The following is a 19841-nucleotide window of genomic DNA, read 5'->3' as shown; positions in this document are numbered from 1 at the left end:
ATCATGTCTTTAGTTTGCCTGTGAATACAGCATGAATACAGTAGGCGTAATTTACTCAATCAATGCAAAGTACAATGTATTTGATGTTGAGTTCCAAATCACAAACATCCCTTTTATGTTTATTTCAATTACAAATTGACTATAGTGTTGAAACATAAACTGCAGATACACATTAAATTAGTATAATTAAGACAGATGACACTTTCCTTGGTTTGCAACATCCATTTATTGTTTTGTTGGACAGATTTTTAAAAACTTATTTTTTTGTAACAAAACAGCACACGGTGTAACAACATGGATATGACACCTTCAATATTATGTACCCAGTACAGCACCTGATCTTAGATCATTACTTGTAAAACCTTCTCATTGGGAAATTATGCAAACAGTACAAAATCATGTTTCTGTACCCATAAAAACTACCAACTTGTATTAAATACTTCCAATCATTTATCTAAAGCTCGTCAATTGTAGCTCTACAAGCTATAAAATGTAATATACTTGTATAAAACTTCTGCTGCTTGACCTTCAGATAAGAGTTACAAAAATTTCATATTAGTAATTCCATATTAGATGCAGGAGGTTTTTTGGTGTGGCCCCCCAGTACACCTTAAATCTCATAACAGCAGGGCAGTTACCATGTGTTGGGGCAAACAATTACAGACTGTTCAATTTATGTGACAAATGGGTTTTAAATAATTAAAGCATATAGAACAATGAGTTTCTTATTTAAGTACAAAAAGTCGACTTTTCAACAGGAGACTTACTCTCCTAAAATGATCAGAAAATAAATGAAATACATTTTAGTGAAATGACACTTTCAATTGGCTCGTGTGCAACAGTTATTGTTATCTGCTAGAGTATTTTTTAGAATGATAGTGGAGGGGCAGGATAAAATCTTCAGACCTGGGTTAGATAGAACTGCCTACTCTCAGATGGTAGTTAATAATGTTCCAGACTGGTGTATTTAGCAACTATGTGAATGTTAAACCTCATTAAACAGTCAGACGTGGTCTAGATGTTCTTATGTTAGGTGTTTACGTATTCTTCATTGGTAAAAAATAAAATACATTTTTAAAAATGTTTTTTATCAAATTGTTAAATGTAATGTTGAAACTGCAGCATGGTCAAAACAGCTCTGACGAGGCATGGACTCAACCTCAAATCCTGTGGTATCTGGTACCAGAATGTTAGTATCAGGTTCTGCACATTGCAAAGTGGATGTCTGAACATCTATATTATCTGTCTGAACATCTAGATTATCTAAGCGAAAACCAGAATTTTCAGACCAGGTAACCTTTTGCCATTGTTTTAAAGTCTAGTTCTGATGCTTCCATGTGGTTTTATAATTTGGCTAGTGTGTTGTGCCAGTTAACTTAAAATAACGTAGTTTTTAAGGCAATCATACTGAACTGCTGAATCTTTCACTTACTTTTAATACAAGTATAGTTGATCTGTCTACCTCGCTTGCTCTCTTACCTACTTGTTCACATTAAACATGCTTAACACTCTCCACAATTCAGAACTTTTACCACAAAGTGGCTTCGATTATATCCAATAATGCATCACCAGCCTAACACCAGTCACTGTTACAGGTTCAATTAAATCACTGCTCTTTGATAATACGCTCCGAATCACAAGTCACACGTCAATGTAATGATTTGTAATATTATTGTCAATTTTCCTTAACAAATTAAGGTAAAAATTTACAATCTTACCACATTCTTGTATCTGTGATTTTGTGTTTAAAACAGCAAATGTGCAGATTAGGTGATACCATGTGAATATACAGTATGTAGACATAGAAAATGGCTCATCTATTAAAACAATTTAATGGTCAATTCCATTATTATTTTTCACAGTGGACATGTAATGTGATGAATAGTAAGATGACGTAAAAAGGTAACTACAATACTACAAGACAAATACTGGTGCTGGTGTAAGCACACCGCTTCTTCACATTTTTTCTTTTCTTTTTTTTACCAAAAAGATATATTTACAAAACTGTACAATCATTTTATGTAAGAAAAGAGAAAACGTAATAGAATGTTAAAAAAGAAAATGTAACAAAGTGTTTTTAAAGCGTGCAAATGTGTGCATATGTGTGTCTGTAAGGACGGCAATAATAATAATAATAATAATAATAATAATGCACAACAAAGAGTAAAAATGTACAAAATATGCAGATACAGATGTATTGTAAAGGTATTTTGGAAAAATTTTAGTAAATGAAGCATTGTGCAAATTAAAAGCAGCAAAACTGTCACGCTCAGTGAAGACTAGTGCTGTTCATTCAACACCTATTTTACACACAAACTTATTATAAATTAAATCAATAATTAAACACAGCCATTATAAAAGACATGTGCTGGAAAATTGTGCTAGCCAGCTTCAGAAATGTCCCTTTTATATTTTTCTTGATGACAGGGCAATCCAGGTTCATCAGGAACATGTTTTGAAACACCAGTGAAATCAACAACAACATTACAAATGCAGTAGACAAAATATTCTGAAGGGGGAGAGACACATCAAGGCATTTCAGTTTTGAGCAAACCTTGTTGGTCCTGTGTTTGTTGTGTTTGCTTGAGAAGCAAATGTGTGTTTGCTTTGATCTCTGTAAACACTCGCGAGTGTTTTGTCTGAGAGAGATTTTGCTCTGTGTGAGGATGATGAGAATGGCATTGGGTCAGAATGTTTCATCGCTGCTTACAAGCAAAATATGTGACGCTTTGAGGGCTGTTAAATAATTTTCCTTGAGGAATAAACAGGTCTGTGTTTTGCCCAGTATGTGACAGATGATTCTGGGATATATTGTACAAGCTGCCTGTCATCGATAAAAAGGACCTAGGCTCACATTTTCTTATTCAGATAATTTTCCAGCATCCAAATGATTCGAACATAAAATAAAAATGTTTTGTTTTATTAATGATTGTGTTTCCTCCAATGTCCGATCTGGTGACTGAGAAAAAATGAGTTTTAATGCAGACATTGAATACCGTATGCACACTCAATACTCTACATAAAAAGACACAAAAATAAAACTAAAAGAAGTCTAATTGACACGATATCAGATGCACACAAGCAATTTGCCAGACAAGACTATCGGTTCCCCTAGAAGAAGGTTGGGTGGGTTTAGATTGGGTTGAAGATCTTCAGGTGGTGTAAAGGCTTCTACTCATTGCTCGAACAAACTCAGAGATCATTTATCCTAGAACAATCCCACCTAATGGACAAACCTGGATGAATCTCCTAAGCTGAGCTTTCTGAAAAACGACTGCTCCAATAAGTTTGTTTGAGAGATGTGCCGAAGCTCTAAGTGCATGAAACGAGGACATGAAATGAGGAGTGAAGCAAGGAGGAAGATGTCTAGACCTGCGTCGAGTAGGAGCGGTACAGATTGGTGTAGCGTCCGGCGGTGTGGGCTGTGGCGCACTGCTGAGCGTGCTCAAACGGCTGGTCTAGACTTCGCTGGAAATGGAGCGAGACGGTATGAGGACATCGGGAGTGGCGGGGAACCGATAAGGCTGATGGTCATGTGATCTCAGTGAATGGAGATCCCCTTGAAGTCTGTAAGGATGGAAAGAGAGCGCGTGAGAGAGAGAAAGAAAGACAGATTGATTGAAAGATGAGATGGTGAAGAATCACAGTGGATGCTGATGGACAGAAAGAACTGTGAATAAAGTATGCAATGTGTTTGGTAATGTGATTGAATCAATGGTAAATGGTGTGGTATAACAGGACAGAAAGAATAAAATGGCCAGACTAATAAGAAGCATGATGTGAAGGAAGTACAGAAGGAAGGATGCTGGTGGAATGCTGTGGGGGACACTAATCTTCCTAGATCACTTTTCATTAAGGCTGATTTTTTTATTGACTCACTTTGCCTGAACAAAAAAGCAGTACACATTTGATTTATGAACATCAAAAAAGCAAATAAGTTTGGTCATCCAAGGACTTCCTCTGTATGGGTGATTCTATCACAGTGATGTTTAAGTCATAGCAGTTTTAAAGGTAAATACAGTGGTAGGTAGAGCTTAACATGCACTTACTTGGCCTCAACGTTTTTGCAAAGACTTTAATTTCAGCAACGACCAAACTACAAAGTCACTTAAGTCAAAAATCTATTCTGTAGGAAAAGAACAAAGGATGGTCCAGTCTGTACAACAGAGGAGTGATATTGGTGCTGAATAGTGGTAGTCAGGCGGGGGCATGGGTGTGCAGAAGGGGTTAGCAGGTCACATTTGGGTTCACTGGGTCAAAAACAGAGGGGAACAGGACAGTGTGACTGGCCACTCTATGTATGTGGCCCTGCTTCTCACCTGCCCCCGCCCCTTACCTGAGTGCCACTTAACTTTTCGAGTGGACTCTCCACACAGGGCAACGTCACCATAGGCATGCCCAGCACAGATTCAGGACGCTGGGGTCGCACAGCTGGAGACGGAGACCTAGTCTGCTGAAAGTTGTTAATTACGCAGGTTACCTGCAGAGAAAAAGAACAAACCATGTTCAAGAAGCTATTCAAGAAATGAGGGGGAAATTAACCAGTTCCTTTGTTATATATTTGGTCTGGTAGCATATGCGTAATCTTTGTCCTCCTACATCTGCTGAACCTTATTCCTCATTTATCTAAATCTAAATCTCGATCCCACACTTTTCCTTTTACTCTCTGTTTTGCTTACACCAGCTCTTACCAAAAACACAGCGATGGCTCCCCCAGTAAAGTATCCAGCAAGGACGTCAGCCCAGTGATTGCGGTATTCAGCCACCCTTACTACTCCCACCAGCATGGCAAGGCACAGTAGGGTCAGACTGACGGTTGGCTTTGTCAGACGAGTTCCCTTCGTCCTGAACACCAGTGTCACATACATCTGAGAGCACAGACACAATGAGTTAAACATGAGCTAAAAGGCATGAGCTTAAACTTTAAACAGTCAAAAATACAATCAGAAATGTAAATATATAAAAACAAACTAGATTTTGTGTATGTTTGTTAACACTAATACTGAATTACACAACACTTCACAACACTTACCACTGTGTAGACTGCAGAATACACACTCAGCGCAGCATCCTTGGATGGAAAGGATTTGCGAGCAGATGCCACTATGAGTGGGTTTCCCGTGCAGGCTCGGCGCTCCGTGATGTACTGGAGATTGGTGTGACAGCCCAGTGCTGTGTAGTTTGGCCGGCATGCAGACAGAAAGTGAGGAGTCTGGTTTCCTGTGACCACCTGGCCAGCGTTGGCAAATATAGTGGTCGTGAAGAGGCCAAAGGAGTAGACACCTGAGAAAGAAATAAGCCATACGACATGCTGGTATAAAGGGTAGTGGAGCAAGATTAGTTTGAAGTTGCTGCATCTGTGGAGGAATTTGATATAAAGAGACTTACACAAGGCAATCATAGTCAGGTTAAGGGTATTTATTAATATATATATAATATTATATATAATATAGTATATACAGTATATATACTGTATACAGTGTATCACAAAAGTGAGTACACCCCTCACATTTCTGCAGATATTTAAGTATATCTTTTCATCGGACAACACTGACAAAATGACACTTTGACACAATGAAAAGTAGTCTGTGTGCAGCTTATATAACAGTGTAAATTTATTCTTCCCTTAAAATAACTCAATATACAGCCATTAATGTCTAAACCACCGGCAACAAAAGTAAGTACACCCCTAAGAGACTACACACCTAAATGTCCAAATTGAGCACTGCTTGTCATTTTCCCTCCAAAATGTCATGTGACTCGCTAGTGTTACTAGGTCTCGGGTGTGCATAGGGAGCAGGTGTGTTCAATTTAGTAGTACAGCTCTCACACTCTCTCATACTGGTCACAGAAAGTTCCAACATGGCACCTCATGGCAAAGAACTCTCTGAGGATCTTAAAAGACGAATTGTTGCGCTACATGAAGATGGCCAAGGCTACAAGAAGATTGCCAACACCCTGAAACTGAGCTGCAGCACAGTGGCCAAGATCATCCAGCGTTTTAAAAGAGCAGGGTCCACTCAAAACAGACCTCGCGTTGGTCGTCCAAAGAAGCTGAGTGCACGTGCTCAGCGTCACATCCAACTGCTGTCTTTGAAAGATAGGCACAGGAGTGCTGTCAGCACTGCTGCAGAGATTGAAAAGGTGGGGGGTCAGCCTGTCAGTGCTCAGACCATACGCCGCACACTACATCAAATTGGTCTGCATGGCTGTCACCCCAGAAGGAAGCCTCTTCTGAAGTCTCTACACAAGAAAGCACACAAACAGTTTGTTGAAGACATGTCAACAAAGGACATGGATTACTGGAACCATGTCCTATGGTCTGATGAGACCAAGATTAATTTGTTTGGTTCAGATGGTCTCAAGCATGTGTGGTGGCAATCAGGTGAGGAGTACAAAGATAAGTGTGTCATGCCTACAGTCAAGCATGATGGTGGGAATGCCATGGTCTGGGGCTGCATGAGTGCCACAGGTGTTGGGGAGTTACATTTCATTGAGGGACACATGAACTCCAATATGTACTGTGAAATACTGAAGCAGAGCATGATCCCCTCCCTCCGGAAACTGGGTCTCAGGGCAGTGTTCCAGCATGATAATGACCCCAAACACACCTCTAAGACGACCACTGCTTTATTGAAGAGGCTGAGGGTAAAGGTGATGGACTGGCCAAGCATGTCTCCAGACCTAAACCCAATAGAACATCTTTGGGGCATCCTCAAGCGGAAGGTGGAGGAGCGCAAAGTCTCGAATATCCGCCAGCTCCGTGATGTCGTCATGGAGGAGTGGAAAAGCATTCCAGTGGCAACCTGTGAAGCTCTGGTAAACTCCATGCCCAGGAGAGTTAAGGCAGTTCTGGGAAATAATGGTGGCCACACAAAATATTGACACTTCAGGAACTTTCACTAAGGGGTGTACTCACTTTTGTTGCCGGTGGTTTAGACATTAATGGCTGTATATCGAGTTATTTTGAGGGAAGAATAAATTTACACTGTTATATAAGCTGCACACAAGACTACTTTTCATTGTGTCAAAGTGTCATTTTGTCAGTGTTGTCCCATGAAAAGATATACTTAAATATCTGCAGAAATGTGAGAGGTGTACTCACTTTTGTGATACACTGTATATATACACTTTCTTGATACCCAGGAATTAATTCTACAGTTTACAGGATTTATGAAACATTGTAACAAGAGAAGCTCTTTTATAGACTTAAGTGTAATAAGCTGTTCTGCTCTGCAATATAAAAACAGCTTCCCAAGTTCAGAGTTATTGAAATAAAAAAAACACAAAGCCATTTGAATATGAAATACATTTTTCTGACTGGTTCTTTTTTTGGGAGGGGGCAAACTCAATAAGGTAAAATCTAGCATGTGCTTCCTTCATGATGCGTTAAAAACATTGATCATATTTTTGAAACTGCCTCTCATGCATCAGCAGCAGAACACAGTGAAAAATGCAATTTCCTCCTGTGCTGACAGAAACAAGTGTTTGGCTGAACTTGCTTTGATTGCTAAAACAGAATAACATCATTCTTCCCACCACTGTTCCTGCATTTTCAAGATTTAAGCTTGATCTAATACATCAGAATGGCACTTTGGAGCCATCTTACTGGTTTCATTAGATTGTTTGAACTATACAAACTCCTAACACAGTCAGAGTATTTGGAGACTTTTGTGTTCTAAAAAGTGTTCAAATAAAAAACTTGTTTAAAATTCTAACATGTTTCTGTCCTGACAGCTACCGACCTAATCAAACAGGTACTTACATTAAGACTTAAAAAGCAATCAATTCCTTTTTGCTGTTTATGTAAAAGCTTTAATTGGTGAAAGACGAGTGCCTTCCATCTTACCCAAAGAGTAGCAGCAAATATAGTAATTTGTGCTCTTGGTCATGTAGGATCTGGCAATGTCATGTCTCATGAGATAAATTTACATGGAAAATGATAGGCCAAGTAATGTTTCACAACTTGGTAGCCATAATTAGCAAAGACAGTGATGGAGGAGTTCTTTAAAATAAAGATTAAGATCTATGTATGTAACAATGACCCTTAAAAACATAATTAACCATGTTACTGCTCATTACCTAGAAATCGTATGATGCGTCTCAGCAAAGGATTGAAGTAACAGCAGTCTGCTGTGACGATTGTCTTTTCTCGTATTCTCTCTGACTTCATAAAAAACGCCATTAACTCTCCAGCCAGAATCTGAGATTAAAAAGCAGAACATAAAATATATACTTTGATAAACATTGTGTAGCTTTAGAAGAACAGTTTACAAGTTAACAGAACACTGAGATACACATCTCATGGGCATAGCAAGTCTTATCAGCTTAATTAAAAGTGTAATTCCTGAGTGGCCAAAAATCACATAAGTCTTCCCTGCTTACTACAGCATCACTGACTGCTCTTTATCCACCAAATATTTCTGAAAATTATCAAACCCCTCAGTGACATCTACCAGCTTATTAACAAGACTAAAAATTGTAAGAGTGATGTACTGAACGTGTCTGGTCAGGAGGCTTTGTTAGCAGGAGTGTTGTCACATAGATGGTTCACACCTTGTGAGTAGCACGACAATGCCTGTGGTATAATGTCTATATTTTTACTGATTTTATATTGTATTAAGGATTGTGGGCTACAGCAGAATGTGAAAGTAGGATGGTAATATGTTTTTTTCTTATACATACATACCTGATAATGTTTAGTTTATAAATTGGTCACAATAAGAGATTAACTGTTACTCTTAACTGTGTGTTTTTTTAAATCTGCAGAAAATATTATTTGCCAGTTTCCACCCACTAAGTCTTTAATTGTACACAAAAGCTACCAGCTTGGGAGGATAAAGGTTTACTTCTTTTTTACATTAAGCCCACCACTGCTTCTATTTATGCCACAGTTAATGCCTTTAATAACTAGATTAATATGCTGGAACAGGGTGTTAACTGCAATTGGCTACTGTTGTATTTATAATGGAAACACCATTTTAAACACCTTCTACCCACACTACAGGGACAAATTTGTCATCTTGCACTCACAGTCACAGATGGATATAGACCAATGTTCACATCAGACCCTAGACTAGCAGTTTGACATCTAACTGCACATAGCAACAGCCCTGATTCAGCACCAATAACAAACACCAAAGAAAAACAAGGGACAAGGCCAAATGTCACTGACGAGACAGCAGGAGACAGTGAGATCACACACATACATAGCTCTCACCCGCAAAGACACATTCAGTAATATAGGCTGACTACTGACAAAGACTGACAGACTCTGACATTAGCTTCACAATGAGACAGTGATGGAGAGAGATGGGTTCAGAAGGTCAGAGATAGAGAGAGGGAAAGAGAGAAAGCAGAAAAGTCAGTCAGACCAAGCAAGTAAAACATGTTGATGTGAAACCTTGTGCCATTACTGGCTTATGTTGATCAGTACTGTCCAAGCTTGGTGTTTTTTGTTTTTTTTAAAAAGCTGATCTCAATTGGCGATTTAGCAGGTTGCTCTTGTACATGTTAACAACCTAACTGACAAAATGTGGCAAAATTAATACAATGACATAGAATAATTAAATAGTTTAAACATGTTTTATGCCCTCAAATGGAACTTTTTTTTATTTTTTACAAAAAAAGCCTGCAAATAAGGATTTATATAGTACAGTACACTATAAACATAGTTTTCTCCACAGACATTTATCGTTTTCACTGCTGCTGATAACCTGATAAAAAGAGAAGCTAAATTCAGTACAGTACTTGCAGTGCAGGTCACCTGGAAATGCAAAAAAAGGACACAAGGATCTATCTGGGATCTGGTTTGCTCAGTGGATCTATTGTGTCCCGTGTTTCTAAGTGGTGCCAGACCCACCTTGAACCTAAGCAGCAATAAGTCAATAATAAATGAATAAAGTATAAAAAAGCATGAATAAAAATAAAATATAAGTTATTATTTATTCATAATGTATAGTTATAATAATAACAATATGAATAATAATAATTCTTATTATTATCAATATCATCACCATCAAAAAAAAGATCAGTATTTAGCATTATTCAGATTATTACTCTCCTAGTAAATATCATGTTTACAGAATGGCAGAATTAGGTTGCTGCTTATATTGCAGATGCCGATATTGCTCATCTCACACCAGAGGCACACATTTTCACACTCATGAGTATATATGTAACTGGTAAATAGCACAAACAGCAACCCACCCCCTCCCTATCACATTTTGATACAACCCTCATGCATATATCGGCATCCCCAAACACTAATGCACACTCTGCTGTGAGAGAACCAGAAACAAAGAGATTCATCAGAGAGAGCACTCACCGTGATGGTAGGGATGGCAGTAACCAGCGAGTACACGAGGACCGGTGGCACTTTGCTGTTCTCCTCTGGACCCAGATAAGGTTTGGAGAATGCCTTGTCGTAGCAGAAGAAACCCTGGATGTGCACGGGGAAGGTGTCCGTATACTCAAAGTAGTACGCCAGGAGAACCGTTCCTGCCATGATCACCAGCTGGAAATAGAACATGGTCCTCTCTTTAGAACCAAGAAGGAGGAGGAACACTCCAACCCTGCACACTTACTACCACACAAACCGGCATAGGAGGGGGAGAGGGAGAAAGAGAGAGAGAATAAGAGAGAGAAGCTCTTGTGGAGAAGAAATGGTTTCCACCATTCCACCAAAGCAACAAAGCCTAAGATAACAGAGAGTGAGATGAAAAGGTGGGAATATCTGCAGGGAAAAGAGAAAGAATGAGATTGATCCAAAGAGAAGAGAAGGAGGTGGGACAGCGGGTAGGGGGATTGCTAGAATGTGTCTGAGCTGGCACATATTAGTCTAGTAGTGTGCACCATGTGCATACGTTTATTTTTGGCAGTGTTAAAGTGCAGCGGGAGTAGAAGTTGTGTGAATGTGATAATAGCAACATTTTAATTGGTGTCTGTTTTACATCCTGCGTTTGCACAGCTTTTTATCAGAACAGACTGATGTAAACCCAGAATAGATCATCTTTATAAAACCAATTTGCATCTGTGCATGTTTGAAGAACCTGGCTTCAGTTCTTGAATCCAGTTATTGTCTGTGAGGCGTTTTGTGTGTGTGGTGGGGCTTCCTGCAGGTACACTGGCTTTATTCTATTTCCCAAAAACATGCAGAAGGTGGTTTGGATTGGTTACTTGAAAAATGGTTCTAAATGTAAGTGTGTTTCCCTGCAATAGTCACTGTGTTCATGGTGTGGTCCTGCCTGCCTAGATTTATCAACCATTGGAACAAGTCCTTGACGAAATACCAAGAAAATTGATTGTACTGCTAACCAGTTCTACCAAGTGGTCAACGATCCAACCAGATGCTTGGCAATAGCTATTAAAACAGCTAACTGAAGATAAATACACAAACCTAAGAAATATAGTATGTAATATTTCATATGACATATGTATATTATAAAGCCAGCAAGTTGATAATGTAAAACATGAAATGTCTCCTTTTTGTGCTGTTTTCAACTAAATTAGTATAAAAGATTGTACAAGAGTGTACAAATTACTGGTTTCTATTTTATTTACTACTGTTTTTTTATCCACTGTCCCAACATTTTTGGGATTGAGTTTGTAATATGGATGAATAATACGTCTAAATTAGTCTAAATAAGTCTAAATAAGTTAAACACGCCACAGAACATAATTATGTAAGACTGGCCTACTAATTATATGTCAAGCCAAACTGTATGCATTTGCCCAGTTGGATTAAATAATAAACAGAGCAGCATAAAATGTTTTTTTATTCTATATGTTTTTATACTAATCAGCCTGATTCATGGGCATAATTGATGAGCCAGAAGGGACATGTTTTTACAGAGAAGCAGTGCTTCTAAAGGTCTCTTTTTTCAAATATTCTTTTTAAAGCAGAATATGGTGACTCACATTAACAATGTATTTAATTTTATTTTAATTTTATTTTAAGTTTTGTCTAGAATATATTGAAGAAATCACATCACGTCTTTATGGATTTAAGATGTATCCATAGAAATGAAGAGCAGAATAGAGCGTGTATGTGGGTTTTACTACTCTTACACATTTACTAATGATCTGAATTTAGTTCATACAACAAGTTATTTGAATACGTATTCAGATGGAGCATTTATTTCTGTTGTAGTTCAGATTTAATTAGGTTTAACAGACTACGGTTATAGAGAAAGCATTCATGCATGTTGCATAATTTTGGCAAGTGCACAGAGCCCAAATGGTCCCTGTATCCCATGGGGACAAAGTCACATTGTGGGTCTCTGCTCACTCAGACAGCAACAATCTTAAGGGAGGGGGTGGTTCCATATGGTACTTATTTTCTACACATACAAATCGTAAGTAGATCTTTTAGGCTTTTAACTCGTTGTTGTTTTTTTCTTCAGCTGTTTGTAAGGTTTATTTTTCTTTTGTAGTAGTACCTGTGCAGAATGTGAAATCTGATCTTCTCTACTGTGTGTGTCTGCGTGATGTTGACTGAACTAGAAAATTCTCATCCCATGTCATCACAGAGTTTTAGACCATCACTTCTAATACCAATCCTGATTCCAGGAGAAGCTTTTGTTTTTACAGGTTTCATTTAGATGTAAATGGAGTGAATCCCTGATAATAAACCTATTAAAAAAAAAAACATTTTAAGACCTTAAATGTAGTTTACAATACAAAAATGAAGCAACCATGCAAAATCTGAATTTATATACTAAAACTGTGTTCCCGTGTGAATACAGAGATGACCCTTCAACCATATAGAACGTATATTTTCTCCCCAGATTTCTTTACCTTATTCTAAAAAAATATAGGCATATAAAACACATTGTTTTAGGGGCTGGAGCTGCCTGTTTGTTTACATTTATCATCCACTTTTATGTGGAATTTCTCTGCATCTGATCGGACCAGAAAGTAGACTAAATTATTGTTTAAATGCTAATAGGTATGTTTCTTAAGGTTTCATTCAAAGTTTTTTTTTTTAGTTTTTAATATGCATAACAGTATTGGCAAATGTTAAATATAGTCATAAATATATAACTTTAAGCTCACTATAAGGGCAAAGTCTAATTGTGTAAAATTGGATATCAAGTCAACATCTTTATGTTTTGAACAAATAAGTTCTGTTGTCTCTGTAAATTCCTTTTTTTTTTTACTTTTGTTGACTGATTTTTAGCTTTAGTGTAATGGTGTGCATTAAAGTTTTTCAATATCTATATATAATTAATGCCAGTATAATTTATGACTACATTATCTAAGCTTTAAAACGCTACCTTAGGTGTTTTTATGGGACCTGTAACTCTCCAGATATGCTGATGTAAAAACAATAAAATTGATTTTGCACTCACTGGCAGATCGATAATAATTTATGTTTGTACAGTGAAGTAATTTAACACCCACCCTTCTAAACAACATGGCTAGCCAAGTGCTCAGTGAGACCAAAGGCACTACGAGCTTGACAAATCCTCAACATGATATGCTGACAGTATGAACTGTTCTATCAGATGTGGTTCAACCATCCACACAAGATCTGTCCACAGCCAACGGGTGAAGTAGGTGATGCTGTAATTTGACTGACAGATTCTGCTATTCATGCGCAACTCATTGCAGACGTTAATCCTGACAGACGAGCAGAGCTTAGCATGCTCATGCCGACCTGTGTTTAATGAGGTTATATGGGTGAACGTGGATTAATTAATACTACATACTCTTAGACTGCAGAATACAGTTTCTTGGGAAAGCCATCTGAAATATTACAACTGTTTTTGGAAGTCAAGTGAATTGACATGAACTGAATTTAAGAACAAGTGTCTTCCAACATCAGTATTTAGGCAAAGATTCTAACATAAATGACACACAAAAAAACCCCAAAACAAACAGATACTTGGGTGGCACACCAGTCTGTTACTTCCACCATTGCAACAGAGACAACGGCATTCACATTTGTCACTTAGCAGATGCTTTTATCCAAAGCCACTAACAATTCTGATCAAATACAACATAAGTATTGAGGGCTAAGGGCCTTGCTAATGGGCTCAGGACTGGAATCCTGGCAGTGGTAGGGTTCAAACCGTCAGCTGTGTTCCTACAGCTCTACAAAGAAGTCCACCACTGGCTGGTTAAAAAAAAAAAAAAAAAAAAAGAGTCTGATAGCTTTACATGTGTAAATAAGAGCAGATGCTAGTCTGCAGTCCTTCACAGCCATGTAAATATCATGGATGAGGTGAAGGTTGAACATGCAGTTATATAAATAAAGTACAAATATAGCAAATAATGTTCAACCCCGGGCTACAACTTCAAATGGTTCTCCTTCTTTTATGCTTTATTGCTTATTCACGCTTTTGTCCCTACAGTAATGTTTCACCTTCCTCTCCTGCTGTCCATGAACTTAGTGGGTTTTATCTTTGCTGAATATTTCATGAAACTGCCACTGTTGTTCAACCTCAGCCTCTTTACCACAAAGCCTGCACACACATTTTTTAGTAACACACTAGCTGTAACAACAAAGCATACAAATCTGTTTTAAATAAGCAAAACATTTATGTTAAGATTATATAGAATACAGATTTAATAATAATTCTCATTTATAGAACCAGAAACTCTGCAGTATTAAGATATCATAATGATATATATTGTTAGTTTTAATAAAATGACTTACAAGTACAATATACAGTATAGTAGTTTTTTTACTGTGCCCACAAAAGTTGCAATTAATTGATATTTAAATCCGGACATCATCCAATAAACTTTCATTTCATGCCAATTACCATGTTAACACAAAGCTCTGTCCAAAGTGCACCTGTCTTATGCCCAGTTTCCCAGTAAAATCGGACCCAGATACAGCGTTGGATGAAAATGAAAATGATTAATAAAATGACTATAATTAACCTGTAACAGATTTTGAGAAGCTGGATGATTCTGTGTGCTCTACAGGATCGTTTGCGTGGGAGGAAAAGAAATGGAAAATCATGGGGGAGGCGGAGGAGGAAGCGAAGAGCTCAAAAATGAAAAAGCACAGATAGGAAAGGACAGAGAGTGGGATGCTGGTTTATGAGGACCTTTATTTTACTAGCATTGGTGAATTTGTTTGGAGAATCTTTGTGTGTGGGGGAGGGAATAAAAGCGTGATCTGAGGGATAAATATGGATTGAATTCTCCTCTGTTTCTTGGTTGCCTTACACAATGTCAATCATTATGTGTGTATTAATGCAGCATGTGTGTGTGGTTTGTGTATTTATAATCTGTTTTTATTATGGTTCCTTTGGAATCGATTTAAAAATTAGCACCTTGTTTTTCCCAGAATGACTGGCATAGGATTTTAAGATAACTCGTTTGGTGGACGATGCTGCAGCAGAACATCACAACTAGGTTTGATCTTCACGTCCAGCACTTCTTTCTGGCAAGACAGCCTGAGGGCCCATGATAATGCTACGCTTCACTTACTGTGGAGAGTATAACCTATATTTCAGAAGCTTCTCAATTATGGTAGAACTGCTTTTGGAGGTTATTTAAACACTTATCATTCAGACAATTATTCTCTTAGCATAAGGTGAGAGTTTAATTGAATTTAATTTAATTAGAAGTCATGATACACTAAGCAGCATTAACAATTGATGCAAGACCAAGGGCTGCAAAGTCGCTTTCCTGCACATTTCCCACAGAATACACCATCAGGCAAAGCCATATAATTAAATGGGTTTCCTAATACTTTTGTGTAAACAGTGTATTTTTTTTTTATTGAAATCAAATATTAGGATATTAGGATTCTGGAATGCCTGGTTAATGTTGTCTTGGCACTGTGTGTGTACGTAATTTCTTCGGATAACAGTCTTATTTTCCTTGACAGGTGCTAGAAGCATGTGTTAGCTGCCGTTCTTATTTTTAGACAGCAAAAAGGAAGCCAGATACACACAGTGTAAGGTGTGGGATCTCACAGTGTGATGCTAATAAGCCACTATGAGGGTGTGTGTGAGTTTAACTCTGTGTTAATGTGTCTGGATCCTTAGCGAAATATGAACCGTTATACAGTAGATCCAATGTTATTGGATAATAACATTTAAACGGGAAAAAAATCTGTTTACTCCAAGTATGCCAGACTTTGTTATTAAAGCTCCACTGTGAAGCACAGCTTTGTGTTTTTGTACCATCAACACATTTAATCTAGCTAATCTTATTGTATACATATTGTGGCCCTCTGGATCTGTTGTAGTGGAGTTTAGGAAACCATGACTTTGTAGGAAAATGGCATATTATGCACACGACAAATTCCAGATTTATCCCAAAAACAGTGTTTAGTACCCAGTATGCACATAGAGAGCCAACATTTCCAATATGCAAAAGATACCCATATGATACCCATATTACTTAGCCTGACATTTGCAGTGCACATTAAGAGCCTACTATACGTCCCTCATATACTGCATTTTAATTTTAACAATGTGTTTACATGGACATTCTTGGTATCCATCAGAAAACACGTCGTTTAAAAACATACTAAATGATGTAGAAAACAATAATGACAGAAATGATGTACTTATTTGTATGTATGTATTTGTTACAAAAATAATTTTAATTAGAATCACTTAACAGTAAAGTAGACAAAAATAATTTTTACATACTGTAAACAGCTATAGGAGCAATACACAGTAATACAATATGCAGTATGTACATGAAGGGCAAAGTGCAGTATAACAGTATGTAGTATACAGTTTTAAACACATCCCATAAAGCTGTGCAGAGCAGTGGGACTGTAGTACTAAAGTTGAGAAAGCCTGGTATAAATTATACAGGTTAAGTGCTATTAAACCACATGATACATACATGATACAGCAACATTAAATTATTATTATTATTATTAGAATAAGAATATGAAGGAATAAAATCAACAGTGCCCTCTACTGCCAAATGAAGAAAGTGCACAGATCCTTTTTGTCTTCGAAATCCAAAAGGTTATTATAAATAATTTACCACTTTGTGTTAAATAAATTCTTGTCTTTATTATTTTAGCAGGGGTGTTAAGTTAAATACAATTGTTTACATAGACTAAAATAATTTATATTCTATTATAAATCCATTTCCATCCATTGGCTTGTCAGGCCTTCTTATTCAAAACCTGGCTATACAGTATAATGTATGTCATGTCGGTCTAGGGATTTTAACGTTTTTGGAACTGTTTTTTTGACCCAATGCATTTTAAGCTTCTGAGCAAGAATCCCCAGGCTTTTGGAATTGCATGTTTAAGATCTAGTGCACCCCGCTGGTGGATGATTTGGGGTTCCTGTAAATGTGTCAGTATCCATTACTTGGCAATGTCAGGCTTGGCTTGTTTATCAGGAGTCCTGGTTTCATTAAAGGCTTTTTCTGTCAGTATCTACTATACCTATTGATTTTGGACTTGATTTAAGTGTGAGACGTGATACTCCATCAATGATCTAACAGCACTGCTAAAGCCACTTTATGTAGGAAATTAATGCCCTTGATGGGAAGATGTGTGTGCAAATGGCTCTTTTGTGTCTGGGTGTGCATTTAAGCTACTGTGCTTATATAAGCACATCCAATCTCAGCTGTTTACTTTCCACTGGTTCGTCCTTTAAACACTGTGACAGATGAGGCAAAGGAAACTACTGTAACACATCAGTGATGAACCTGCTTTCTGACGGTCCTTTAGATTTATGGCATTTAGCTGAATGCTTTTGTTCAATAGTGACCATGTACAGTTCAAGCAACTGAAGGTTAAGAGCCTTGCTCAAGGGTGTAACAGTGACAGCCTGACAGTGGTGGGCTGTGAACCAGCAACCATCCAGATACTAGATCATTACTTTTACCACTGAGCAACAACAACCATACATTCCTGAGGCACACAGCACTTCAATACATACCAGACATGTTTTATGTAGCTCTGAGAATCAAGAACTAGTCATTTGCTTATTTTTTGGCAAGACAAGACGCTGGTTTTCCTGCTAATAACTGGTAATTACTACACAAACAATTACAAACTGCTTTGGGGTAAGTATAGGATAGGGCGTTTAATCAGGCTGAAACGTGTTAAATGAACACTGTGTGTTTAACAGGATAATAACAGAACAGCCCCTTACTTTTAAAGTAGCTCACAGTGCCGTTTTTGCAGTACCAGTCACAAATAATTTATTATTAGATTATAACATTATAACAGGGTAAAATTTAAATGTTACAGGATTGTTTAGCATTTATTTAACATCCATTGTCATGACCATTAACTTTATTGCTTGGATGAATACATTTGTCATGTGTGAAGAATACATAAACTTCCAGTTAAGCTCTACTTTTTTATATGCTCTACTTCCACATGTGTTGTGATGTGGTGTGTTTTAGATGCCAGGTCAGGCATAAATAATGGTTATGCATAATGCTTAAATGCTTTTTTTCTAGCAAAGATATAATTAATCTTTATGTTTGCATGAGTTTTACAACCGATGCAGCAATTAGTAACGACCATTTACAACACAGTGAAAACCAGATCCATTTTTACATGAACATTTTACATGAAATAAACGCACTGCAACCCTGACCAGTTGATGAAAATGAAAATGAATAATACATGATGATATTTAATATATTTTCTCTATTTTCTCTCAAGATCCCAGTGCAATCAACATTCTTTTAACCAGAGCATGACAGTTTTTATTAGATATAATTGACCTCAAGCCTGATCACTCACCTCTACAAACAGAAAGCAGGGCACAATGGAGGTACTGCTCTTAACACCAGGTTTCTCCTTGGCTGCCATACTTGATTCTTTTCCTCCTCTTCTGTATTACACTTTATTCTTCTACTTCTTATACCTGAGAAACAGAGGACATCAGTCTAGGATCAGTTTAGACATCAGGATCAGTCTAGGATCAGTCTAGACATCAGTTTAGGATTAGCTTAAAACCAACACAAATGATGCAAATATTATCTGAGCTTCATTGGTTGAGTAATTTATTCGTTCATTCATGTATCCACTTTCACTAACCAGCTGTCCTTATGTAGCAACCAAGTCTTCTGGTTAGAAGTGCAGTAAATTTAGCACACCTGGAAAATGTAGAAAGTAGAAATGTATAGAAAATGTAGAACTGTGTCCTGAATTGGGTCTGAATGAAATTCAGTCAGTGAATTATCGTACACATATGTGGGCACTCCTTTGACTCCTTTGGTGTTTAAGCCACAACAATTGCTAACAGATATATAAAATCAGTTATATAACAGTATCTGCTCTTAACCCTGTGCCAATAGTTTGGAAAATAATATTTCCTTTTTCAGCATCACTGTGCCCCTGTGCACAAAGCTAGGTCAATAAAGACATGGTTTGATGAGTGTTTGATGATGTGGGTGAGGCCTCAATATTAACCCTCATAGTTTTGGAAAACAATGTCCAACAACCACATGGTCAGATGTGCAAATACTTTTGACGACATAACTTAAAATAGAAGTTAAAAGTAAATGGTGAAAGGAATACCTGACAGGTTTGTTACAGTCCAGTGCTGTGGAAATAACATAGGTTAATCTTGTTGGGCCAGAATTTGGCATAAACAGCTTAAATCCATAAGCACAACCTAAGTTTGGGCTGGTGATGATGATAAAATGATGTGGGCTCCCTACTACCAATCTAGTCCACATGCCTTCAGCCATAAAATGTACATTTATTTTAGTTTGGATGAGTATTCCAACAGATTCATTATTCAATGTGTGTGTGTATGTGTGTGCATGTGTGTGTGTGAAGTGTTTTTTCTGTCTTATCTAGTTTTAGTTTGAATAGAGGTGCCAAAATCTAATTGAACCTCCCATCCATCAGGGGCTCCACATACACAGAGTGACAG

The 19841-nt window shown here is 37.4% G+C and overlaps 1 protein-coding gene across 1 annotated transcript; it reads right to left on the bottom strand.

The window, feature by feature from the left end:
- Positions 1–3252: 3252 nt before the first annotated feature.
- On the bottom strand, positions 3253–18790 carry plppr2a (phospholipid phosphatase related 2a). The gene is made up of 7 exons (XM_063018807.1): positions 18701–18790; positions 10328–10516; positions 8083–8203; positions 5033–5283; positions 4692–4868; positions 4353–4480; positions 3253–3567 (listed from the first exon to the last, which is right to left on the bottom strand). Exons 1-7 carry the CDS (start codon positions 18767–18769, stop codon positions 3459–3461), a joined length of 1044 nt encoding a protein of 347 aa, XP_062874877.1. The 5' UTR covers positions 18770–18790; the 3' UTR covers positions 3253–3458.
- Positions 18791–19841: the final 1051 nt, after the last annotated feature.

Source organism: Trichomycterus rosablanca, chromosome 22, assembly GCF_030014385.1.
Source record: "Trichomycterus rosablanca isolate fTriRos1 chromosome 22, fTriRos1.hap1, whole genome shotgun sequence".
NCBI lineage: Eukaryota > Metazoa > Chordata > Actinopteri > Siluriformes > Trichomycteridae > Trichomycterus > Trichomycterus rosablanca.
Note: the sequence above shows the minus strand (reverse complement) of the source record. Positions and strands in the feature narration are given on the sequence as shown.

Coding starts and splice junctions, on each gene's coding strand:
- plppr2a (XM_063018807.1), bottom strand. CDS start 18,769: ATGGCAGCCAAGGAGAAACCTGGTGTTAAGAGCAGTACCTCCATTGTG. Junction 10,517..18,700: donor CCTGCTTTCTGTTTGTAGAG/GTGAGTGATCAG, acceptor TTCTATTTCCAG/CTGGTGATCATGGCAGGAAC. Junction 3,568..4,352: donor GTGGAGAGTCCACTCGAAAA/GTTAAGTGGCAC, acceptor CCATCCTTACAG/ACTTCAAGGGGATCTCCATT.